At 42.9% G+C, this 27138-nt stretch overlaps 1 protein-coding gene across 1 annotated transcript; it reads right to left on the bottom strand.

Moving 5' to 3' along the window:
* Positions 1-275: 275 nt before the first annotated feature.
* NT5E (5'-nucleotidase ecto) lies at positions 276-27138 on the bottom strand. Its single transcript, XM_083730390.1, has 9 exons — positions 26671-27138; positions 21233-21455; positions 16342-16530; positions 9809-10006; positions 8701-8855; positions 5583-5691; positions 4081-4230; positions 1926-2126; positions 276-881 (listed from the first exon to the last, which is right to left on the bottom strand). The coding sequence occupies exons 1-9, from the start codon at positions 27031-27033 to the stop codon at positions 721-723; spliced, it is 1749 nt and encodes a 582-aa protein (XP_083586516.1). The 5' UTR covers positions 27034-27138; the 3' UTR covers positions 276-720.

Here is a 27138-nt window from a genome sequence, read left to right as displayed (position 1 = left end):
CCCACCCCCCAAAAATATTTTTTTTATGCATGGTAAAAGTTCTGAGGCACTGCACAGGTAACTGAAAACACCCACTTCCACCCCACCCATTTTTGTGACGTTTTCAGGTCACTTCTGGGTTTGGCACAATGTGCATATGTGCGGTTGCGCACCTATTGGACTCGTGTGAATGGGGAGTCGCCTGTGTGAGGATACTAGTGTTTGCCATTTATTGAAGATCCTATGAAGGACCAAACTGAGAGAAGGTTCACACTGACTTACACAGAAATCTTAAAAAAACAAAACCACCCTGGGTGGAAACAGCTTTACACTCAATAGGCCAGATCTACATTTATGCCAACCATGACAACATAGCTAGAAGTTACAGCAGCATTGTACAAAGACTCTTGCGAGCTCTTTGGTTTGGGTAACATTTTGCAATATGCCCAGCACTCAGGGTAAAGAAAAACAACTTGCTTCTTTTTGTTTTTAATTTTCTAAAAAGTGACGGTATGAAGAACAAATATACATATCAGTTATATACATAACTCAGTTCAAACGCTGTATACATACAAAATACATTAAATCTTACTGTTTAATTTTATGTCCTTTAATGGCCATGCCCGTAATAATTTACATTCTGCCCTCTGGGAAGAGTGGAAGCAGCTGAGATTGTCTTTTAAGTATTAAGAAATTTATAGAATGCAGAAAAAGTCAAGTTCCCCTGCAGCAAGTGAAAAACTAAAAAACGAAGCACAGAAGTAAAACAAATAATCCGGAAATCAAAGAAAGATGTCCTTGGAAAACAATTCCAGCAGAAAACCTCACGCGACCTTCAAGCGCTGGAAATACCCTTCCCATTCTAGTTATGTAGTTGGAAACAACGGCGACATCAAGATCACCTATTTAAGAAAAGGAAAAAGAAACACCAAAGTTCATGTCAGTCAAATCATTGTAGCATCTTAATCACACCCAGTTGGTCAACATTCTGTAACTACGGTGAGTAAATAGTTTGCGGAGCTGTGTTTTCTAGGCAAAGCCACTGTACCAGAAAAGAGATTTTGCATCTTTTTGCCACCTCCTATGATGACCTCCTCCTGGAAGAGTCCTCACAGCCTCTTGTTCCCTAGTATGCATTCCCTGTTGTTAAATATGCAGTGCTCTCTATATACGATTAAAGCAGTGACATGCTACAGTAGATGCCCGAATCCAAATTGTAACATGCTTAGGGTTTCTGCACAGGATATTAATTGGCTGCTCTTTTGAAAGAAATTCTTCAGCTTTGGTATTCTGTTTTAAAGGCTCGATCTGGAAGGCCCTACCCTCTTTAAATGCTTTTCCTTGCATTGTCACCAGTGTCCACGCAGTTGCTCCTACACCAGGCCAGATGACGTGTGAAGGCTTCTATCTATTGTCTTCCTTCTCCCTGCTGACTTGAACAAACCACACAAGCAACACTAGAACTCTAGGGAGGTCTGCATGTGTGATTGGCATGTAAAAAGACTGGCACAGGAGCAACTGTGTTGACAGCAGTAACCATGCTAGGAAAAGCCTGCGTAAAACTGATCTGACTTTAGAAAATTCTTTTGTATGTCCAACAAATAAATTCAAGATCAGCTTGAAGGCAAGCAGTAACACACTGAACTTTTGCTTTTAATTATTAGGTGCACTTGTTTTGGAAGGGATTGTGATTGTACTATTACACCTGTGAAAATTTCTTCATTTTTGTTTCAAACGTATTCTCTTCCTTTTCCCATTCTCTACTTTTGGATGAACTCCAAAACTAACCTGAGTTAAATATTTCCTGTTGCAGCTAGAATAAATAAAGGTTTGCCTAATAGCAGCATTTTCCACACTCATGGGAGAGTGGTCTCCTACAGGGACATTAATTCCAATAAACATTCTATGTGCCATATTAGAGATCGCCAGGAATAACTTATACATACCGCTACTGTGGTTATTTGAGCTTCCCTTTAGCATGTGGTACCCGTCTCCTCCTCCAGCAAGGAAAGAAGGTAGCAGCACTTTGTATGTTTTTTCCAGCTGCAGTGGTTCATAGACTGGTACTCTACACTCTGTGCAAAGAACCTTTAAGCTGACCACTCTGCTTCCCGGACTTGCAGAAAGATCATACACCACCTGTATACCTATCAATGAAGCACAAGTTTGAACAGCATTTTTAGACATCAGCTCTTGCATTCTTTGGGTCTATAAAAACTTGCTTGAAAAAATAATGACGCTGGCTCCTTGGAAGCTCAGAACCAGAATAAACTGATGTGAGCACAACATTTAACCACAGGACAGGACCACACTGCAGTGGCAGAGCAAGGGTAGAGCACATGCACTGCATGCAAAAGAAAAGGTCCTGGGTTCAGCCAACCTTCTGCTATTCCTATCTAAAACCTTGGGAGCCATTGGCAATTACTCAGTGCAGATAATACTGTGTTGGGTGAAGCAATGGTCTTTCTGGGTGTTACTCTGCTTCCCATGACACACTGGATTCCAAAGCTGAATGAGTTAGGTGGCTGTCTTACCTCCCAACAATTCCTCCAGTGATCCCATATCAAGCACACTCTATAGCAAAGTAGTACCGGAGGATATTTTGCTTTAAATGCATTTAGTTTCTCCACAAATGAGTGTCTATGGTGTATAAAATTGAAAACTAATCAACAGACCCAGAAAATGGCATGGACATACATAACCACAAGGCATCATTTTTTGTTCACGTCCAATGGACTTTATTCTTCTGTATAGGTTTTTTCAAAGTCTCATAAAGTAACAGCTGGTGGCTCACACAAAGGCAGCCAAACATGTACAAAAATATTCTTGTCCTAAATGGTGTGTGTTTATAGGGTTGTGTCCAATGTTAGTCATACTGAGAGTAGGCCCATTAAAATTAATGGACTTATGTTAGTCATATTCATTTCAATGCATCTCCTTGAAGTAAGACTAACATTGGATACAATCCATACAGTCACAGTAATTCCAGTGAATTTGTTGATGTGGTCTGTGACCTAAAATTCCTACACATGAAGTAGATTTTAGTTATAAGAATTTTATTTTCATTCATTTCATTTATTAAATTTCTTCATTGCCCTTCGTCCAAAGATTGCAGGACAGTTTACCATCTAAAAACACAAAAATATATAGCATAATAACAAATGAAAAAAATACCTCACAAACACTTTAAAATGCCACAGGTAATTTAATTAGCCAGTATTCATATTTATATTTCTTTATTGTGGGCCTTTGTGGTGAGTTCTCCCACCTTTTTCCCCAGAAAAAAAACCACGGGGGCAGAAACTAATTGGCAGCCAGTGCAGTTGGGACAAAATTATCTTTATGTGCTCAACTTGTCTTGCCCCGGTGAGCAACCTGGCCTCTGAATTCTGCACCTGCTGAAGTTTCAAAACCATCTTAAGAGGCAGCCACGTGTATAATGGGTTGCAGTTATCTAACCTTGAGGTTACCAGAGCATAGGTTATCCCTGTCCTAATAGGGACACAACTGGGCCACCAGCCAAAGGCGATGGAAGGCACTCTGTGCCACCGAGCACACCTGAGCCTCAAGCAAGAGCAATGGATCCATAACTACTGCCAAGCTACATACCTGCTCCTTCAGAGGGAGTGTAACCCTACCAAGAGGAAGCCACCTCCCATCCATCTGGTCTAGGGGACTGCCCACTAACAGTGCCCCAGGCTGGATTGAGCTTCATCTTATTGGCTCTCATCCAGTCCATTATCAAGGCAAGAAGTCCTGCTTAGTTTATTTGAATAGTGTCATAAGTACAATGGGGTTTTGTTCTTGTCTTCATATGAGCAGTATAGTAATTGTGGCTCGTGCTTGTTTTTGCTGTTGGTGAGAGGGCATCCATGCTAGAAACATTTGTGTACTGCTTGCTTGATGAACTGCACCACCCTTGTAAGATAAACCTAACCCTGGGATGATCTCCTGCCTGGTTCCACCACACCTAACCTTGAGAATGGGGCAACGTTCCAGATACTTCATTGTTTTAAAATCAGGTAATCCTCTTACAATACTCCTTTGTGAGTATGTGTGGGTTTAGGACCTTGAACAGGCAATGCTGGCAAAGTAACTTACCTGAGACCTGCAGGAGTTCCCCTGTTCCTTCCCCATGTCTGTAAACGCTGTGTTCAAATGCTTCCTTCAGAGTAGAGCCTTTGATCTGTAGCAAATCGAAAGTTCCTCCAAAAGGCAATACGGACAGCAACTCTTCCAAAGTAATAGTTCCTGAATGGGACAGGACGTTTCATAAAACAATCGGTTTTGTGTTCTATTTCTCACTTTAGGAGACTATGATATTGTAGATATAAGCGGTAGACAAGAGAAGGGCTGAGTTCAAACCCCTGATCAGCAGTGGAGCTCACTGACTGCCTTCCAACAAGTCACAATCTTGCAGTCTATTTTACGGTGCAAGCTTGTTGTAGGGATTGTAACATGAGAACCTTGCTTATGCCACCCTAAATTCACAGGATAAAGACTAAGAATATTATAATAAATAAATACGTTTCTGATAGTTCTACCCCCACATTTATCAGAGTCTCCAGGCAGCTTATAGTATAAAATTTAAAGCAATGGGAACAATCAAACCATAAAAGCAGCAGAATCCCTTGTAACATGTGGAGAATTCCCAGGGCAGGGCTACCATGCACAAGCTTATGGCATGGGGATTTTCCAAGTGGAAAGGCCCCATTTGGTATGGGTCATAGTACAGTGGTGCCTCGCAAGACGAAATTAATTTGTTCCGCAAGTCTTTTCGTCTTGCGAGTTTTTCGTCTTGCGAAGCACGGTTTCCCATAGGAATGCATTGAAGGCAGGCAGGGGGGAGCAAAGACTTTCGCCCCCCGCCGGCCTTCAGAAGAGGTCCAGGACCTCTTCTGAAGGCCGGCGGGGAGCAAAAGTATTTGCTCACCCCAGTCTGCCTTCAAAAGCCATCCGGGATAGCGGGAAGCGCTTCCCTGCTATCCCGGACCGCTTTTAAAATGCTGGCGGTGGGGAGCAAAGCCTTTCGGCTCCCACCGACCTTCCTGGACCTCTTCTGAAGGCCGGAGGGGGGGGAAAGGCTTTGCTCCCCACTGCCAGCATTTAAAAGAGGTCCCCGGAGATTTCCCTATGGGCTTTCTTCTTGCGAAGCAAGCCCATAGGGAAAATCGTCTAGTGAAGCGACGCAAAAACCGAAAAACCCTTTCGTCTTGCGGGTTTTTCGTCTTGCGAGGCATTCGTCTTGCGGGGCACCACTGTATTCTCACATGGAGACGCTGCCAAGTGTTTCACAAGCCTTCGTATGAAAACAATAATCATTAAATTGGTCCCCAGCGTTTCAGCATCCAGAAATGTATATTATATACCTGAATAGGTGTAAGATTGGTTTTAAAAGCATACGCTAGAAAGGTATGTATGTATGTTCAAAGGGGAGGAGAAAGTCAAATCTTTGTCCGAGAAAAGCATTGTGAAATATAGTAGATAAGCTCTAAAATAAGAATCCCTAAAACTAATTATCTTATTGAGAGAAATGTGGGGTATGAAGAGGAAATTTTAGCAGCATTCCCTTGGGGAAGAAAAAGCCCTAAAGCTAGATATACCATTCTTGCTTTGTTCATCAATGGGTCCCCGTATTCCACCACCATTTATGATGCACATCGAAACATGATTCCATTGCTTATCATCTGGATGTCTCAGGTTATTGTAAACCTAAAACATTTACACACAAAAAAAATTCTATCAGTTTCAGTCTGCACTTTGTCTCAGCTTGAAGAACTTCAGGAAGCCAGCAAAGGAAAAGAACTTATAATGTGATGGGGGAAGGGGGAAACTGGGATATTATCTAGCAACAAATCATTTACTTACACAAATAAAACAACTGTAATTAAAGACTAAAGAACATTCATAGTAGTATACTAAAAATCATATCAATGGACTTGGTATGGAATCAGTATAGGATAGAATCCATTATTTCTTTCCAGCCATCCCTTACTCTATCTAAGGAATTCAGGCAATGTACAGATTCTTCCCTCTCCCTCTTTTACCTGCTCAACAACCCTGTAAAGTAGGCAAGGCTGAAAGATAGTAGATAGCTCAAAACACCAAGTAAACGTTATTATGAGTGGGGATCTGAACCTGGAGCTTCCCAGTCCCAGCCCAACACAGGCATGTGGAGATCTAATATGAACAATTTCAGGGGTTTTTTTTACATGTGCTGTTATCCTGGGAAATACAAGCATAGCATTTTTCCCCCTGTTGAAAAGTCTACAGATCCCTTTTTCTGCTGTTGTATTTCTGCTTCACAATTGGGGATACAGTGGTACCTCGGGTTACATACGCTTCAGGTTACATACGCTCTAGGTTACAGACTCCGCTAACCCAGAAATAGTGCTTCAGGTTAAGAACTTTGCTTCAGGATAAGAACAGAAATCGTGCTCCGGCGGTGCGGCGGCAGCAGGAGGCCCCATTAGCTAAAGTGGTGCTTCAGGTTAAGAACAGTTTCAGGTTAAGAACGGACCTCCGGAACGAATTAAGTACTTAACCCGAGGTACCATTGTAATTTGGTGGGTACGTGCATCTATAACAGCAAGTAATCTTTGGGGATTTCTCCCTGCTTACAAACTGAATACTAAACCTGACATCGTAGTTCTTATAAGGTGCACACAGGCAAATGTATTGTTACACACCACCTCCAATCTCCACAGAAGTGTGAGATTTCAAGGGGGTTCCAAGATGAAGTATGTTGTGGGGACAGGCTACATATACTGTCTTGAGCTCCCTGGAGGAAACGCAGAAATTTAATAACTAAATCATAACAAACTAACATTTGAGCATGACCAGTGGTCAGGGATGATGGGAGCTGTAGTCCAATGGCATATGGAGACTGCAGGTTTCTTATTCCTGGCTGTCCACAGTTTATTGTATTGACTTTTTACACTTCAGTTTTATATAGTGCTTATTTTTTATGATGTGTTTTTACAGTTTACTGATTTTGTATACCTTTTTGGATATTTCTTCAATACAAAGCAGTATATAAGGGTTTTTAATAAATCAAGAGTGGTGGTTTTAAAAATAATAATTCTGAGGCTGAAGTCCTAAACATAACTTACGTACAGCATTAAAGAAAAAGGGATTTGCTTCTAAGGATCACTCTGTAAACCTCACAGAATCACTTTTAGTTTTCCAACTAGCCTGTGTAAGAATACAACTGGGTATCTTTTTTCCAAGAACAGCATTGGCAGAAACTAAATTGCAATCTGACACAGGAACATTAAGTCATTAATGCACTGCATATCAACTGAAAGATGCCCTAAACTAATCTGTGGTCAATGTTTAACTAAGTCTACTAATAATTAGCTGTAGAAGGGATATCATTCTCATCCAAACAAATTAGTGCAATCAATTAAATATGACACCTCTCCTAGTCAATGATTGTTCATGAATCTAAGCAAAGTAGCTTGTACAAACAAGTCAAGTAGTTTTCTATGGAGAGTCCTTTAGACACTTCTGTGACAGGACGGTAATGCCTGGTCAACCTAATTCATTGTGCAAACCTTATATTCAGATTTTTACAAGGCATCTATGGAAGCCCAGAATGAATCCCCCTTTCTCTGGCTGCTTTAGAGGTTACTCAACTAATACAGTAAGGAAGTTTGCACACTTAAAAGGATATCCTGAAGGCCAGTGCACCTACTACTCCAAGATTTAGCTGTTCATATGTGAGTGACTCACAGCTGACAGTTCTCCCAGTCCCTTGCCACCACAATCTCTCTCATTCTTTGTAATTTTGTATATTCTGGAGTAAATAGCTCAGTCCAAGAGCTGCTGCACACAAATACCTCTTTACATGGTGACAGTCTCCATCTGCTGTAATTTAAAGCTATAAAAAAATGTGATGTGATGTCAGTACTCACATATTGATGAATGTGCCATGGGTGTCAGCCCCAGGCAGCAAATGGAACTGCCAGTACTTTATAATGGTGAGCAATGTCACCCAAAAAGACCTGTATAGATCCTAAGAAAAATTTCCCAGAGGCAAGTCTCGAAGGAAAAAGAAAGACATGCAGAAGTGAAAGTCTGACACCTACTTTAAAAGCTTGGGACTTACAGCTTTCAAGCTGTTTCAGGCTTTTGTCACTAGTGAACAATTAGCTAATTCTACAGTTGTGCCATCAGCAGTTTCTGTTCGATAGTTTCAGTGTCCACAGGAAGGACTAACAAGACCTTGCATAACAATTTCATAGCCAGCTGAACCCCAAGTGAAGATAAGCAACCCTGGTCACAAAACCACATCTTTCATATAAAAGATAAAGGCCCTGGATGGTTAAGTCCAGTCAAAGGCGACTATGGGGTTGTAGTGCTCATCTCATTTCAGGCTGAGGGAGCCAGTGTTTGTCCACAGACAGCTTTCTGGGTCATGTGGCCAGCATAACTAAGCCACTTCTGGTGCAACAGAACACTGTGATGGAAACCAAAGTGCATGGAAACGCCATTTACCTTCCTGCCGCAGCAGTACCTATTTATCTTCTTGCACTGGTAGGTTGAACTGCTAGGTTGGCAGGAGCTGGGACAGAGCAACGGGAGCTCACCCCGTTGCGGGGATTCGAACCACCAACCTTCCGATCAACAAGCTCAAGAGGCTCAGACTTTATATGAAACACTTGAGACTTTAAATATCAAATAATGAACCACTTAAAGTAACCTGGATTATTATCTTACCACAGCATCGCAAATTAAATTCCCCATGTTGCACTCTTGAAAGCGGCATGCTTGACTTGTACCGTTTAAATAAACAATCGTTTTTCCTATTTCACGGGAAGAATAATTTTGTAGTTGAAGATGCATCTTGTCAACTTCTGCTTTCACATCCTCAGCTGAAAAAGAAGTAGGGCATGTTGAAGGTTATTACTGACCAGGCGACTGATGAGGATGGCATATTTGTTTATCTACAGCACAACATTAGTTCAGGGGTTTTTTCAGACTTGCACTCCAGAATACTCCCAACAAAGTTCCAGCTTGCAATAGTTTGGATCCAAAGGAGTCACACAGCCATTAACTTGGGTTTCTTAAAAGCAGCCCTCCCCTATTCTGTGTCATACAGTATGGCAACCAAGCGGACTTTCAGAAGCAGATGTGATATATCAGAACCAGATAAAAAAAAAGAAGTCAAAAGTCAAATTCCCACTAGTTGTGTCCAAACCTTTGGATGTGCCTAGAGTAACTCTTTAGAACCAGTCTTAAGTTTGGGGGAATATGCTTCTGGTTGTTGTTTTTTTAAGTGTGTGAAATTATATACTTTAAAACAAGATACTTTATATATATATATATATAAATATATATTTAATTTATAGTGGGATAATGTGAGTTCATAGCCATCCCGCATAATTTATTTTAGAAAAGGAAAGAAGGCTAGATCCTGAGTTCTCATAACTGGAGCAACGGTTACCACATACTCCCTGCAGGAGGGAGATGATTTTTCACTCATTTTGCCCGCATGCCCTGAAAAAGCTGCTCTGGAGTGCCGAGAGACCCTCTGGAACAGTATTCAGCTTGGCACCAGGGGTGGGGAATACAGGAGGAAGGGAGGATCTGCAAAAATCATTCCTCCTACAACAGGAGACTCCGCCATATTTCAGCCCTTTCTACAAAAGGGAGAGAGCTGTTCCGTTTGCAGAAAGACGAACTCTGGATCCAACCCAGAGTAAAAGGAGGAGGAGCAATAACACGACACATGACATCATGCATTTATCTAGTACTTAAATTAGGTAATCATCAATGTTATAAATAGGCGACCTACAGGAAATAAAATTCTCCTCCCCATACATACCTTCAGGAATACTGCTGTTTAGTAAGATAGGGTTTCCGGACGCTCTAATTACATTTCCTTTGTCGTCAAACACAACGTTCAAATAGCCAAGGTATTTTCCAAAAGCATAAGCCTGAACAACAGGAACGTCACGCCCATCATCTGACTTCACCATAAATGGATATTTACCAGCTGGTATATCATTTGAAGGCGGGGTGCCTGTAAAAGTGGCCAGAGAATGAATGACCTTTTCTCCCTTTATCTGCCAATCACCCATTCCCACCACCCTTCTGAGTAATACCCCTCCCCCCTTCTCACTATATAGAAGGGTCTGGTAACTTCTGTTTCAGTGTATCTGAAGAAGTGTGCATGCACACGAAAGCTCATACCAAGAACTAACTTAGTTGGTCTTTAAGGTGCTACTGGAAGGAATTTTTTTTGTTTTGACTATGGCAGACCAACACGGCTACCTATCTGTAACTTTTCTCCCTTCCTAGCTTTCAAAGGAAGTCCTGAATACTGATGAGGCAAGCACATCAACTGATAGTGATATTTAGGGTGCAGAAAGAAACTGCTTGTGTGTGAAAGCAAGAAACATAACATGTATACAGCATCTAGGCAGGTTGTCAGATCATTCCCTTCTCCCTTCTTTCCCATGTCAACAGTTCATTTGGAGCTTCACTCTGAGACATTCAACAATGTCTGCCTCCTCCTGGGAAGGACAAGAGTGGGTCATCAGGCAGTTCCCCTTTCCTCAGCTCCCACTCAATTCAGCAGCCGATCGGGGAATCAGAGGCCTCCACTCTGTTCTCCAGCACTAATGGTGTTTTGAGAATTATATATATATATCATTTCTATATACCGGTACAATAACACTTCTATTTGGGTGTAATCCCCAGCATTAGTGATTTAGGAAATACACCTAACCTTAATAAAACAATTAGCAATCAGGTTGTGCATTTTCAGAAATGTAGCTTTAGCTGTTTTGCAGTTGTTTTATTCTTAGCTAATGTTAGTCACCCTGAAAAGGTAGGGAAGGGAATACATAAATCTTCCTGCACCATGTCACACTTCACATCTTCAGGGGCAAAGAGAAATGAGGGTCAGGAAAAGCCTTGATGCACACATGCACTGGACATCCACATGATTCATCCCTTTGACTCTTGGCTTTGGAATATGAGAGCTCGGAGAAAAACATGTTATTCTTTCCTAACAGAAAAATAATAAATGGTGAGATGTAAGTCCCCAAATGGGAAGCTGAGCTTTTTTATTTTCAATTACCTCATGTGCACTGTTTGACTGAGATGCTATGTCACTAAACACACACTTCAGCAGAAGCAGGTTCCAAAAAAAAAAAAGTTTCAATTTATTTTGCTCCCATATTCCTTTTGCTAAAGGCAGTATGTTTCACTGCAGAACATTATCAGTGATTAAGGCAATAAATATATTTCTGATTTAAAGTGTTACTAGGACATTGATGGGTGCACTGAAAACACTGCCACTAGATTTTATATTCTACACCCAGCATCTCGTTGCCATGAATGATTCTTTCTGAATGCAGGCACTGATCTCTCTACTTGTCTCAGAACTAGACTCCTGGACAGCTCCCAAATCCACTCATTAATAGTGCCAGAAAACGCAACATGTAGCTGCTGCTGGCTTCTCAACTTTCAGCAGCAACAACAAAATCCATTTCAACAGCAACAACACAAATTGGAACATTTCAATAGGCTAAAGAGCCTGTAGAGTCTAAATAGCTCCACCTGCATATGCGCTTAGCCAAGCACCAGTTGTGACAAGAGATAAAACTTTATAATGTTCAGGCTTCCTTTTATCTCATGTATTCATATGCTGTTCAATATTCAGAGTATATGTCCTGAGGGATAGCTCAGTCAGCAGAACTGAGGGTTCAGTCAGGGATGTGGGTTCGAGTCCCACATTGGGCTAAAGATTCCTGCATTGCAAGGGGTTGGACTAGATGACCCTAGTGGTCCCTTCCAACTCTATGATTCTAATATTCAGAGGTTTGTCAGCAAAGTATAACAGTATCAGCCACAAGCACAATGCTGCATGTTCCAAATTGGGAAATTAATATGAAGGCTAGGCTTGGTGCACTTATCAAAATGTTAGGTATGCTTTTTGGATGTGTCTACTCATGTATGTTCTTTCTATATCAAGTAATGTATTGGTAAACTCATCATCTTCCTTTAAAAAAAGGCTTCAATGCTTCTACCCAAGCTTCTAAGAATCAACTCTCTACCTTTTCTTTATAAAGTGCCTTTATAATTCCACAGAAGTTTTCAATCCCTACAATGCATTATGAATTATCTGTAAATGGTGTGCGTAAGAATGAATGTTTAGCTTAGTAAAAAGTGCTCAGACCAGGAAGGAGGCAACACGCAATGTTAATTTTATCAAAAAGTCTGGTATGTAAAACTAAAAAAAGACACACTTCAGAGTTTGAGGTATCTCATTTCCTATTGATAAACAACAGCACAGCACCCAGCTACACCATTATAACTAAAGTAAGTGTGACTTCTGCCCGGAAAAAGACCCCCAAATCAGCACTGGTGTTACTAGACTAATGTCAGTCTGTGGTCAGAGTAACAAAGTGTATGATACAGAGTGGCTTGAGGAACACAGAGCTGAGAAACCCTCATAGCTGGGAAAAAGTATATGAGATCCTGGGTGAAAGACATAACTTGTGCCAGATATATGTGTGTAAAGTCTATCTAGATCCACCTGGAGCAGCATGACTCATCTGATTACAACACCCTGCCTGACCTCACGGCTTCCTCTTCAGCACTCTGAACTCCTAGACTGCCAACCTAGCACTAAGAATACCCATCTCTGTAACTACACCTCTTGCAGTGCAGGGGTGGGGCGAGAGGGACAGAGAGACTGTACCTGCAAGCTATTTTGTTTTCTGAACTGTTTTCACTAAATGCGGTTTTACTAGTTTTTGAGGTTGGGCTCTGCACACACCAGTTTATATAGTGAAGAATGCAAAGGAGTGGGAATGTATGTACCCATAGTTATTGAATACACATGTACACTAAAACATTAAAGTAGCAGGACAAAGGCATTAGCATTGCCCATGCTAAGGACAACTAGGAAATCAAAATGTTTTCAGTTTGGCCCAGCTAAAGGCAAACAGAACATCCAGGGAATCAAAGTCTATCCCTGCTAGAGATAGAGGACCAAGGAAGGAAATAGATTTCTATGCTCACGTTTAGGCAAACGAGAAGCCACTGGGATGAGATTCTTGCCCGTTTCAGCAAAATAAAAATAAATCAAAAGATTGGAAAGAAATTCTAAATAGGAATCAGAGCAAACTACACTGGTGCCTCGCAAGACGAAATTAATTCGTTCCGCAAGTCTTTTCGTCTTGCGAGTTTTTCGTCTTGCGAAGCACGGTTTCCCATAGGAATGCATTGAAAATCAATCAATGTGTTCCTATGGAAACCGCCTTCAGACCAGGTCCGGGGACAGTCTGTCCCCCGACCTCTTCTGAAGGCCGGCGGGGGGCGAAAGTCTTTGCTTCCCCCCCGCCTGCCTTCCCGGGACAGCGGAGACTTCTCCGCTGTCCTGGGGTGATCTTAAAATGCTGGGGGGCGGCAGCGAAGGCTTCGCTGCCGTCCCCCAGCATTTTAAAAACCCCAGGACAGCGGAGGACTTCTCCGCTGTCCGGGGCAATCTTAAAATGCTGGTGGGCGGCAGGAATTCTCCGCTGTCCCGGGGCGATTTAAAAGCCCCCGGGAAGGCAGGCGGGGGGGACAAAGACTTTTGCCCCCCGCCAGCCTTCAGAAGAGGTCCTGGACCTCTTCTGAAGGCAGGGGGGGGGCAAAAGTCTTTGCTCCCCCCCGCCTGCCTTCAAAAGCCATCTGGGATAGCGGGAAGCGCTTCCCTGCTATCCCGGACTGCTTTTAAAATGCTGGCAGTGGGGAGCAAAGCCTTTCGGCCCCCGCCGGCCTTCCTGGACCTCTTCTGAAGGCCGGAGGGGGGGGGAAAGGCTTTGCTCCCCACCGCTAGCATTTAAAAGAGGTCCCCGGAGATTTCCCTATGGGCTTTCTTCTTGCGATGCAAGCCCATAGGGAGATTCGTTTTGTGAAGCGCCTCCAAAACGGAAAACCCTTTCGTCTAGCGGGTTTTTCGTCTTGCGAGGCGTTCGTTTTGCGGGGCACCACTGTATGTTCAAAAGAAAACCCAAAGCTTCACTCAGCTCCATCAACTTTGCCGTTTATAGTCAAATCCTCCCTATAAAATTGTGGAAGTTCAGGGGGGGGGGAGTATTATAAAAAGCTGAAGACTCTCATTAGTGAATAAATTCCATAGTGTGGCTATTGTGGGGGAAACTATAGGTTAAAAGTTTCACTCCCAATCAGATATACAACAATAATCTGTGAACGCTTGGCAAGCATTCAGCAGACCAGGTTCTGAAAGCCAGAAGCTTTACAGGTATATCTTAAGAAAGCAAAGTGTTTGTGCCATCTGTACATGACCAATGTTATAATTAGAATAGAGCGAATAGTGGGAAACGGAATGTTGTTTTTTTCTGAACACATCCTGGAAAAGTTTCCAATTTCTGAGCCAATTTTGAATATTGCTGAGGTGAGTTATCCCACCACTATTTCTGAAAGGTTTTAAAAACAAACCACCATTTCAGAGGAACATTTCACACACAGGAAAGTTTACCCTGATCTAGTATGAGGGAGGCTGGAGAAATCACTAAACAATCCTGGAGGAAGGTGTAAGACGGGAGAGAGTGAGTGAGACGAAGTTCATATTTATTCTGGACCAAGGGCAGGAAAGAGACACATAGACACAAGCAGAAACAGGAGAGGACAGAGACATGATTCATTTGTGTACAGCTATGCAAGCCACTGGAAAAAGGCCCAGCATCCTTAGTGCTTAGCAGCAAACCAAAAGCCAACCACTTCCTGAGGAGAAAATGAAACTCTGATGAATGAATAAAAGACTGAAAGCTATGACCAAGGTAAATTCAAGATGTTGAAAGAAGAAACACGTAAAAACTGAACAAGAAGTGTCACTGAACCTACAAGAAGTGTTGCTGATATTTCATTGATCTTTTATGCTTCTCAAATAACAGCACAATTCTATTAATGTCTGCTTAGAAGACCTAGTCAGTTCATTGGGCATCTTACCCCCATTGTGTACATGATGCCTTCTAGATGCTGATAGACTACAAGTCCCTTCATTCATGGCCATTGGACATGCTAGCTGAGGCTATAGAGAGTTAAGATTCCTATAGCAGGGGTCCTCAAACTACAGTCTGTGGGCCAAATCTGGCCCGCCAGGATCCTGAACCCGGCCTGCCTGGAAATTACAGAACCCATAGCACTCCTCCTTCCTGTTGCCCAGATGGCTATAGCCAACATGAGCTTCCTTCCCTCCTTCCCTCCGAACCACTACTACTGCAAGCAGCTGGGTCCAATCCTTTCCGGCTTCTCCTCAGACCACACTCTCCAGCTCCATCCCACTTGACTGCTCATCAATCCCATTGCAGTCCCAGGTGCATGTGCGCATGGGCACACCAGGGAGGGGGGGTGTATGGGAGAGAGAGAGAGAGAGAGACTGCTGGCACTAGTGGCAGCTCCCTCAAACCACTGGGAAGGGACCGCCGGTTCGGCAGCAGCCTCTGTGGCAGTGACCACAATCCCCCCTCCCGCCTGGCTTCTCCTTCTCCACACACACACACCACCACCACCTCCTCCTCCTCTTCAGTTGCCAGGTGAAGCAGGTCCAAAGGGGGCGGGACTGGCCCATGGACCAGCCAGGCCTGGAGCCAAGCCCAGAGGAGCCGGCTCCAAGGAAGGCCTGTGGAAATGCGGGCATAGCGCGAAGGCGCAGCGGCTATCGCCAGCGCTGCAGCTGGGTCCGGGGCACCGGGTCTCTCACTGGAGGGCACTGAGGAAGGAGCAGCCAGATGCTGCCGCCACTGCCCAGAGCCTGAGGCCGCACCTCTTTCTTTTCCTCCCTCTTATTTGGTCACCCTCCTTTCTCTCTCTCTCTCTCTCTCTCTCTCTCATATCGAAATACTTATAAGTTTATGTTGATTTAAATCGTTCTTCATTTTAAATATTGTATTGTTTTTCCTGTTTTTTGTGCACTACAAATAAAATATGTGCTGTGTGCACAGGAATTTGTTCGTATTTTTTTCAAACTATAGTCCGGACCCCAACAGTGTCTGAGGGACAGTGAACTGGCCCCTTGTTTTAAAAGTTTGGGGAACCCCGCCTATAGCATCTGAAGGACACCAGGTTAGGAAAGGCTGATGAAGGACATCAGGAGAAAAAAAACCTCTACACTAGACTAGTTTCAAGGTTTAATCTTATACTTTCAAATGTTCAGTTCCCACAACAGTTTCTTCCAAACATGCCTAGCTGTACCACAATGACGAGCACGAAGAATTAAATATTTAGCACCCTGTTATAACTGCTGAGACATAGCTACACTAATTAGCTGCAAACATAGCTACAATAATAAGTACTAACCAATCAGAATCCCCTCTTTTTGCCAAGGAAATGACATACCTGTATAAAGAAAGGTATTTGTATGTCCCCCAACTACAACATCCACACCTCTCACTTTTTGAGCAATGTTTTTGTCCACAGTAAAACCAGAGTGACCGAGTGCAATGATTTTGTTGACTCCTAAAGTTATAAGTTTGTCCACTTGTGGCTGTAATGCTGTAACTTCATCTTCAAATGTTAAATCCGGCCCTAAAAATCAGGAAAAAATGCATTAATGTTTTGTATTTTATTTTATTCTCACAAAATGATTTGCCAAAGCACATGAACAAATATATTATACATATATAACGCATATACTATACATAACATTCTCTCTTGGTTTAACAAGTTCCTTTCAAGTACAGTGGTACCTCAGGTTACATACGCTTCAGGTTACATACGCTTCAGGTTACACACTCCGCTAACCCAGAAACAGTGCTTCAAGTTAAGAACTTTGCTTCAGGATAAAAACAGAAATTGTGCTCCGGTGGTGCGGCAGCAGCAGGAGGCCCCATTAGCTAAAGTAGTGGTTCAGGTTGAGAACGTACCTCCAGAACGAATTAAGTACTTAACCTGAGGTACCACTATAATGGAAGTTACACTGATACGTTGCTAATTTGCTAGCTCCGTAGTTCTGTAGATCCCTCATATGACAGGAAATCATTTGGTTGCTTAAGCAGAAAGTCGATGGTATTCAAATAAAATCATTGTGCAAGCAGAACAACTTCCACTTGTGCAAGGGGACATCTCCCCAAGGTCCTGACAAGAGAAGATTGGAAACAGAACTTAATGGACTACACAGAAATGGCGAAACTTACCAGGAGAATAAGAAATCAAGGAAACAATTCTTTTTAACAGGAATGAAAATGGTTTTTTGAGTGTTTACAAACAAACTGTAAACAGATTAAGACATTGGCAGGATTACTGTAAATACCATATATATATATATATATATATATATATATGCTTTCGTAGATTTTCACGGGTACAGGAATGCAGGTTTTGGTGTCCTCGGGTGTCTTCCCGTGTAAAAGTTGGGGTGTCTAGGCGACGTTTCGACGAGGTCTCACTCGTCATCTTCAGGCTGGTGCTTTCGGCTTCTTGTTACTGGAACAGAGCGGGATCTCAATGTTTGAGTTCCTATAAATACTGTAGAGGGGGTGTGGTGTCTAGCCTCCAATGTTCTGGGCAGAGAGGAAGTTCCCAGGCTAGTGTGCCTTTTCTTCTTTTGTTCCTTAATTACTTGAGAGATACCTTGAGTGATTTCTTGAGTGATATCCTGAGTACCACTTAGGTGGGTCATTAGGTGTGGATTAGTTGCTAAAGTCTTTGTGTCTTGACCTCTTGAACTTTGTGAAGAGTTTTCCTGAGAAGATGGCTGTATTGCACTTAGTTGTGCTTTGGCTTGGCTTCGTGTATAGGGGCGAGCTGTGGTTTTGTGGCTTGTGTCAGCCAGATCTGTGTAGGGATTGCAGGGGGGTGCAGCATCCGGAGGTGCCACCATGGATTGGCTACTGGATGGTGTCAGTAATTCATCTGTGGAGAGGGTCTGGGTTTGGGTCTGGTGTGGTTGATTGGTGTTGGCGTTCTGTGTGCCTCTGGATCTGGTGTCAGTTTTTGTGGGGAGGGCTAATTTCCAGATGTCTGGCAAGCGGGATGTGTCGTCACGCTTGTTCATGTTGTGAGGGTGTTTCTCTATCTCGATGGCTTCCATGATTATTCTCTTGTGGTGATGTTCCGTGTTAAAGAGCAATTTGGAATCTGCAAAATTAATTTCGTGTCCTGTTTCTTTCATGTGTTGGAAAAGAGAGGAAGTTTTTTCTTCTTTTTTGACGGCATTCTTGTGTTCTGCGATACGTGCATTTATTCGTCTGTTTGTTTGTCCAATGTACGTGGCTGGGCAGACTTTGCAGGGTATTTCATAGATCCCTTGGTTTTCCAACTGGATTTTACCCTGCAAAGTCTGCCCAGCCACGTACATTGGACAAACAAACAGACGAATAAATGCACGTATCGCAGAACACAAGAATGCCGTCAAAAAAGAAGAAAAAACTTCCTCTCTTTTCCAACACATGAAAGAAACAGGACACGAAATTAATTTTGCAGATTCCAAATTGCTCTTTAACACGGAACATCACCACAAGAGAATAATCATGGAAGCCATCGAGATAGAGAAACACCCTCACAACATGAACAAGCGTGACGACACATCCCGCTTGCCAGACATCTGGAAATTAGCCCTCCCCACAAAAACTGACACCAGATCCAGAGGCACACAGAACGCCAACACCAATCAACCACACCAGACCCAAACCCAGACCCTCTCCACAGATGAATTACTGACACCATCCAGTAGCCAATCCATGGTGGCACCTCCGGATGCTGCACCCCCCTGCAATCCCTACACAGATCTGGCTGACACAAGCCACAAAACCACAGCTCGCCCCTATACACGAAGCCAAGCCAAAGCACAACTAAGTGCAATACAGCCATCTTCTCAGGAAAACTCTTCACAAAGTTCAAGAGGTCAAGACACAAAGACTTTAGCAACTAATCCACACCTAATGACCCACCTAAGTGGTACTCAGGATATCACTCAAGAAATCACTCAAGGTATCTCTCAAGTAATTAAGGAACAAAAGAAGAAAAGGCACACTAGCCTGGGAACTTCCTCTCTGCCCAGAACATTGGAGGCTAGACACCACACCCCCTCTACAGTATTTATAGGAACTCAAACATTGAGATCCCGCTCTGTTCCAGTAACAAGAAGCCGAAAGCACCAGCCTGAAGATGACGAGTGAGACCTCGTCGAAACGTCGCCTAGACACCCCAACTTTTACACGGGAAGACACCCGAGGACACCAAAACCTGCATATATATATATATATATATATATATATATATGAGATATATATATATGAGATATATATATATGAGATATATATATAAGAGATATATGATATATATACGGGAATAGATACATAAAAGAATATGTTGAGATAATTTGGAGTATGCAGGAAGATGAAAAGAAAGGTAAAGAACCACAGAAAGAGGGGGAAGGGAGCCAGAGTTTAAAATGTTAAAATTATGATTGGATAATTGTTGTCATATATATAAATGAAACTTATAATTTTAAACTTTTTTTAAAAAGGGGGGGACATCTCCTCGCCCCCAGCACACACTGTACACTCTCCCCAAACCAGCTCTGGAGGGTAGGATTAATATCAATTAAAACAATATGCAGCAAGCTATCCCCACAAAAATAATGCTAATAAGGAGATTCAATCTACCCTAGCCTCCAGTGTTCCAGACACCTTCAGAAACAAGAAGACCGTAATAAGGTGCCAATGCCAGAGTGGAATCAGGAAACCATGTTCCCATTATTAATTTTGGAACTATTAGCAGGCTCTTTATGTTCCCATTATTAGTCAGTACTAGAACAGCTACAGAACGTATTCATTCACCAAAGCATTTATGTAGCAGTTTGCTAACATACTGTCAATCAGCAGTTCCTTACTTCTGGATATGAAATAGCAGTGGATATTGGCTATTGGACATGAATGAAGAACACGTGTCTAAACAAAAATGGCTGCCCTCATTTTGGCCCCGGGTTTGTATGACACTGAGCAATAGCTTAGGCTTTGTTCCATGTTCTCACAATAATAATGGAAATCATACACGAAAGGATTCCCAGAAAAGCAATAGGCTGAGCTGCATGGAACACCATCTGGTAGCTTGTAAAAGCCAACAGCCTTTTGCTCTGGGCTCTGGAGTAAAGAGTGGCATTTCCTTTTAGCTCAGAGCAAATGCAGCTTTCTTGGCCTGATGATTTTGCATTTGTACAGCCTATATATCTATATCCTTTTGAAATTCATGCAAATGTCTTAAGTTGCTTGGACAAGGTGATTTCACAATTCTTCCCCAAGGAGGAAAGGGAGAGGCTACACAAAACACCAGAGGACAGATGTGTTTTGTTTTTTGAAATATACATGAGCATCCAAGCTAATGACTCCTGGTATAAATTTTGGTCTAACTAATTAACCATTAAATAACCATTGGGCAGGTTTCAAATAACAAGTCCTGTTCTCTTTTGCAATGGGTCTTCCTTCCCCTCCCCTCTCGTCCCCACCCACCTACTATAACTGGCTCGGGTGTGTCAAGAGAACCCCTGGAACAGCATACATCTGGCAAGCCAAAATACCGTAGATTCCAGCGTATTAGGCGACTGGGCATATAAGACGACCCCCAACTTTTGCTGTTCAATTTTAGAGTTGTAGGGTTTGAGCGTCGTCAGGAGCAGAGTGCGCACCCCTCCACTGCCTCTGCCGTCGCAGCAGCAGCAGCCCGAGGCGAGGTGTTTGGCGGGCGGGCAGGTGAGCGCCGCGCTCGGAAGGACTTTCCGCATCCCCTTCTGTGGGGAGGGAGGAGGAGCGATGGCAGAAGGGGCGCCTCTGCTCACCGGCTCCCTCTCCTCCTTCCCAATGCATATACCAGGCATATAAGATGACCCCTGACCTTTGGGGTAATTTTCCAGGGATAAAAAGTCATCTTGTACACTTGAACATACGGTACTTGTCTTGATGACTGCCTTAGCACAATATTGAATTCCTCTCATAATCTTTGAGACCTGTCCAGATGCCTGTGACTGAATGACACATTAAGCTGATAATTAAACAAAGATCTAAATAGATGAAAACCGTGTATGTGTGTATATATATGGTGGGGGGGGAGGTTCTATCATCTGATTCCACTATAGTCACACATATCTGGTGCTCACTTTTTATCTTACTTTGAGCACCATTTAATATAATTGCTACAGGAAGAAGAAATAAAATAGGGTGGGAGTCACATGATTCAAAATAAATATATTTATTTGCATAATTTTTTACATAAGCATTAAAAGAAAGAATACCTGGATTTGAAAGGACAGGTGTCTCCTTCGAGGTATAGCCAACAATTCCCACTTTTTCCGAACCAACTTCCAGAATTTTGTAAGGAAGGAAATATCCTGTGATGTTGCTTGCTAGTTTCTTGTTTGCTTTAATGTTTGCACTTACAACAGGAAACCTAACATTTTTCAGCAGTGGATCCAATAATCCATTCACACCATTGTCAAATTCATGGTTCCCGATTGTCTGCACAACATAAAAGAAAAGAAAAATAGAATCTCCTATTGACAAGAAGTTCCCGCAATCATGAAAAGCAAAGTACAGTATAAGGACATATTTTAAAATCTACACTGTGATCCATCCAGTTCTAACACGTGAACAGTATGCTATATCCAAATAGTATCTTTTCAAACTTTCTTACATCTATTTCAGTTCAGCTACTAATATTTGGAGGTGCATCAACACAGCTCTTCAGTCTCTGAAACGCTAAGATTTAAAAACCTGTGGCCCTCTAAATATTGTTGTACTTCCATTCCCAAAACCCCCAGCCGGTGTGACCAATGGTCAAGCCTGATGGAAGTTGGAGTCCAGCAATATCTGGAGGTGAATAAGTCCCTCAGCCCCATTTTCAAACAAGAACAGTGTCAGCATCCTCTCCAATTGTCACAATGGACTAGATTTGGAATTTTGAGCCAATGAGTAATTGTATTTAAGAATTTAAAATATTTGGAATTTCAGTGGCCCTCAATAATTTCCTTAGAATGCTTAAATTTCTTTATCTTTTTGCAAGGTTGAAATCAAGGCTCTCCCATAACCATCTTTAACCAGACTGCTCACCAAAGGAACGTATTTGGGTGTAGCAGTTGCCTGACTTCAGTTTCAACTATAGGGTGAGTCTTTTAAAAGACGCCCTGTGGAACATGTGTACTCTGTATCCATGGGGCGTCTTTTAAAGGACTCACCCTGTATAACTGTAAAAAGCACTTCAAGATGACAGTGCTTGCTGAAGGAAAAGAAAGGGACTTTTATCCTGCTGTCTTTATCCTTCTACCCTCTTCTTGGTTTAATTTTGAAGACCAGTAAGCAACTGAATGATCTTGCACCCATTTTTTTCCTGAGCCAAAGATCAATCTGACCAATCAACACTGCACAGCATGACAAAATATGTACTTACTCACCATGCCTTCAGCAGAAAAGATTTGGAAATGTATGCATTACACTGCAAATATATCCCTGTAATTTATTGCTCTCTTTTTTAAGCCATGGTGTAACAAACTACTCTGAAGAGCCAATATTTCCAAGCAGCTTCCTTCTACACTTTCCAGGGCAAATCATTTCTCCGATTTCCACCCTTTTTAGGCAATGACAGGGATTCTTGAAATATGAAACACACCGTTCAGGCAATGCCTGGTCTTGCATCCCTGTCCCTTGTGTGCTTAGGGCAGGATACAATGTTATAAACATGATACTGTATTCTACATGTAGTGTTATTAAGTTGGACTGACATGGTAGGCAGATAAACATATTTACACACCTAACCGCAATATGGCTCAATAATACTTTCAGAGAGGTTTGTGTCTGTTTACAGTAGGCACCTATTCATCTATTGTGGTCTGCATGGAAGGCACCAGATAACGCATTGTACTATGTTGCAGTGTGTTGAAGTCATGTTTGCCCTCTTTTCTCCACAACAAGTGCAGTGCAGACCAAACAGAGCTGCCCACACTGTGATTTGGATGTGGAAACAAACAACTTGAAGCTACTTAAAATGCCCAGAACAAGACCTAGAATTTATTTAAAATGTATGATACTTCACATGCTTAAAATAGAATGAAAGCTTGAGCAAAACTACTCAGCACTGTTTACAAGCCTGATTTGTCCAGAGCTGATCACCCACATGTTATGTGTTCCCAATAAAAGCAGATAAAATCTGTATATTATAAAAGTACCATCTAAGCAAATAGTGAAATTTTCAGCAATGAAGTATTTAGAATCTGGCTTGTGCACATTCCAGAATTTTCTGTATGCTTTGAGACTGAAACAAACATCTGCTTTTACTTTGCACATATAATTGAGAGCAGGACTCTTTCAATCTTGTACATTTCATTTATTTTTACAGATTATTTCAAAATAGTTCCCACTATGCTTAAACAGATTTCACCAAAGAAAAGCAATTTGGGGATCCAAAACCACATCCCATGTATCTTTATGCAATGGTTTTTTTTTTGTCATTTATCCAGAAACCAAAAACAGTAGTGCCAAGCAAAGATGGGACTGGCTTTAGCTTGGCCCCAAAAATCTCCACCCTAACCCTGTGCTGCTTAGGAGAGGGAACGAGGTATGGCATAATAATCTCAAATCCGATGGCTCTGCTGTGCCAGCCAACGCTTGGATAAAAGGAGGACAAGATGTTCCCTTGCCCAGACACTGCAAGTTATATATCTACGTCTCCTGTTGCTCTCTCATCTCACAAAAACAGATTAAAACACCTTCTCTTCCTAGAGATTTTCATATTGATCGGAATGAAAGGATGTACTGCAATTCACACCACAGAATGAGAAGAAGAGATGAGTCCAATATCCATCCCAGCCTTCTCTCTCACATTTTCTTTCAAGTAATCTTATATTCCCATTCACTTAAGTTTAGTGCCAAGTGCTTAACTCCTTGTTGCCACACTGCCTGCAGAGGTTTGATAAGTGGAACAGATGTGAGCAGGCTGTTGTCACAAAGCAAAATAGCCACCTTTCTAGATTCAGTGACACATTTAAGAGTGTGTGTTTTTCTAGAGGCCAGAACAACGGCAAATGCTTTTCCTATGCGCAACTGGCAGAAGTGTTTCCTGGAAGTATATATCCCGAGGATACAAAGGGCAACAATAATTTAATATAATCACTTTAAGATAGGATACTATGACAATTACACTGGACAAAGCTTGCAGGTTATGGAAGAAGCAGGCAGTACAGTTATTGTTAACAGCACTGGATTTTGGGATATTAGGTGTTGGTTCACTATTTCTTCATCATCCCAACAGTCTTCCCATGTGGGATTACGTTTTCTACGTCCATCTTTGGTCTTGTGCTGTTTTGTCTTATTAATAGCCGCTGCTAGGAATAATTCAATGTGATGCACACTGGGGTAAAAGAACTCTAATTTCACATATATGCTCATGGGACCTGAACTGGTGGTAACTGATCTGGAACTAGACCTTATATACCTTGACAGAGGTATTTGAAATTATGCATGGTATGGGAAAAGTGAATTGGGAGAGGGGTTCTCTCTCTCTCTCTCTCTCTCTCTCTCTCTCTCTCTCTCTCTCTCGTAGCCATCAGGGCAGTCAAAACAAAGCTTTACTTCTGTCAATGCATAGTGCCTTCTGTGGGACTATCAGAGTTTACTCTCATGAGATGTAGTGATGGCCTTCAGCTTGGATAGCTGTGAAAGAGGATTAGACAAATTCATGGAGGACAAGGCTATCTGTGGCTGCTAACCATGATGGCTATGTTCTATAACCGCATTTGGAGGCAGTATGCCTCTGAATACCAGTTGCTGAGAAGAGAACTGCTGCCCTCAGGTCCTACTTAAGAGGCTTCCCATAGGTAAGTTGGTGAGTAGAGGATGCCAGATGGCCTTTACCCTGCTAAAGATGGGCTCTTGCCAGAACATCCCTAGTGTGTATGTACAGCATAGAATAAGGCACATTTGCCATGGAAAATGGCAGACGTAATCCTGAGGTATCCCCGAGGAATTTCCAATATGTGTTATTCTATCCCTCCAAATACTCTACCTCCAACTGCCTTCAGGCTCCATAACAATTAATCAATCAAAATGTATTTATATCTTCTCAATAAAATATCATCAAGAGAACTTCGACATAAAATTAAATTATTACCAAGGCTGCTTCAACGAAGAATTAAAACAGCATATCTATATCACATTGCTATCTTCTAATCTAAGGCAACTAAGCAGCAGTCTAAAAACCATTTAAAAAACAACAACACAACCCTGGAAATATAAAAGCATTTTAATTTTGTGGCTAAAAGTTACTAAATTTGTAATCAGGTGAATTCATAAAGAGAAAGGACACTTCACTCCTGGAGCACCATGATCAAATAATCCCATATCTGGCTGCTACCAACTTAAGTTCACAAGTCAGGCCTCAAATAATGGTTTTAATATTAGAGCAGGGCATATAGCAGTATAGTAGATGGTCTTCCAAATGCCATGGTTCCAGACTTACAGCTTTAAAGGTTAAAAATCTGCAGCACTTGGAATCAGCGGTGCAGCTAAGTATTTTAGACTCTGAACTTAAATGTCCAAAGCCTAAAATGGCATTTCAGGGGCTCCTGCTGTTTAGATGGGAGTGTGTATTACTTAACTTACTTCAGTGTGTGGTAAGCCAGCCCTGCTGCATTTGAAGGCTCTCCTGCTCATTCTTCTGAGTGGGCGACGCTTGATGTCTGCCCCAAAGTCCTGATCTGATGGCACTATCACTTTTATTTCTACTCAGCAGCAGTCTGGAAGCCAGTGGAGTTTGCTAAGTACTGCCGAGATGGGTTCATTTTTGGATATACAAATTAACAGCTTCACATATGTATTCTGGGCTTGTTATTAACACATCCAAGTCTTCAGAGGCAGTTCCATGTAACCGACAGCAGTAGTTAGACGATAGCTGGATCTGATCAAAGGTGCAACTAGTCCAGCACTTTCTTTCCAACAGCAGGCCTGCAGCTCCTCTGCACCCAGAGAGTAAGCTAAATGATGGGAGTGCTTCATTTTTTTCTTACATGGAGGTAAGAGAATAGGCACCAGGTTGTGCTTCTCTGGAGCATCTCCTCCAAAATCCCAACCTCTTCTAGAGGAGCTTCTCAGTGCTGAGTCTCACATCTTCTGGTTGTGGCTGGCTGCTGGCCTTCTCCACTACTTAAGAAGAAAGTATTCCTCCATTCAAGATGGCCAGCTGATCTCTTAAGGTCCACAGCTTAATTTTATTATCATTTACATGGTGCAGGTAGTGTTTACAGGATCTGAAGCGCTCAGGGTTTGGAAAAGTTGCCTCAAAATAAAGCTGACCAAATAGAATCAAGGCGGAAAGTGGAAAAGCTGAAGGGAGATCACTGTTGTTGCTGGTTAGTATCCAACCCCTGGAACCTTGAAAAAGTGGTTCAGACTCTTGCTTTTTGCTACCCTAAACAGAAGAGCGTCATTACCTCAGCCCTGAACCGGTCGCCTGCCAATCAACTACCTGAGGGGAGCCTGAGTCTCTTCAGCTATGAAGGGGAAAGAAAGAAAACCGGCCTCTTCTCATGCCTGCTCAGATCTTTCTTATGGCCTCCCTCCATACTGTTGGGAGGACCCAACGGCGCCACAGAAAGTTTTTTTTTGGAGGGGGGGGGAGCGTGCCAGACCCTCGCGCCCCACCTGACGGGTTTGCCCCCCTCTCTCGCCGCCCCCCCCCGCTTACCATTGCGTCATAGCCGAGGAGGTTCATGAAGCGCACCACCTCCTGCCCTTTGAAGAAGCTGAACCACACGGTGCCCTGGTACTGGTCGCCGGCGTCGAGGAGCAGCACGTTGCGCTGCGCGGCGCGCACCCGGCGGATCTCGGTGGCGCGCCGCGCGACGCCTCCGTAGCAGTCCTGCCCGACGCATTTGCCCGAGTCGCGGCTGGTCTGCTCCACGCGCGCGTGGACGTCGTTGGTGTGCAGGATGGTGAGCTCGAAGGCGCCGGCCGAGCAGGCGCAAAGCGCGCCCAGCAGCAGCAGCGCGCCCAGGCTCCGCGTGCAACTCTGCCCCGCGCGCCGCCGCCGCCGCCTGAGGCTCTCCATGAGGGAAGGCAGCGCGCGCTCCTTGCCCCTCGGCGCACTGACTGGCACTGGGGAGCGCAGCTGCCGACAGAGGCGCTTTAGGCGCAGCCCGGCGGGGCGGGGAGG

This window comes from Podarcis gaigeae, assembly GCF_964106915.1.
Source record: "Podarcis gaigeae genome assembly, chromosome: 3".
Classification (NCBI taxonomy): domain Eukaryota; kingdom Metazoa; phylum Chordata; class Lepidosauria; order Squamata; family Lacertidae; genus Podarcis; species Podarcis gaigeae.
The sequence above is the reverse complement of the archived record's forward strand: the minus strand, read 5'-3'. Positions and strand labels throughout refer to the sequence as shown.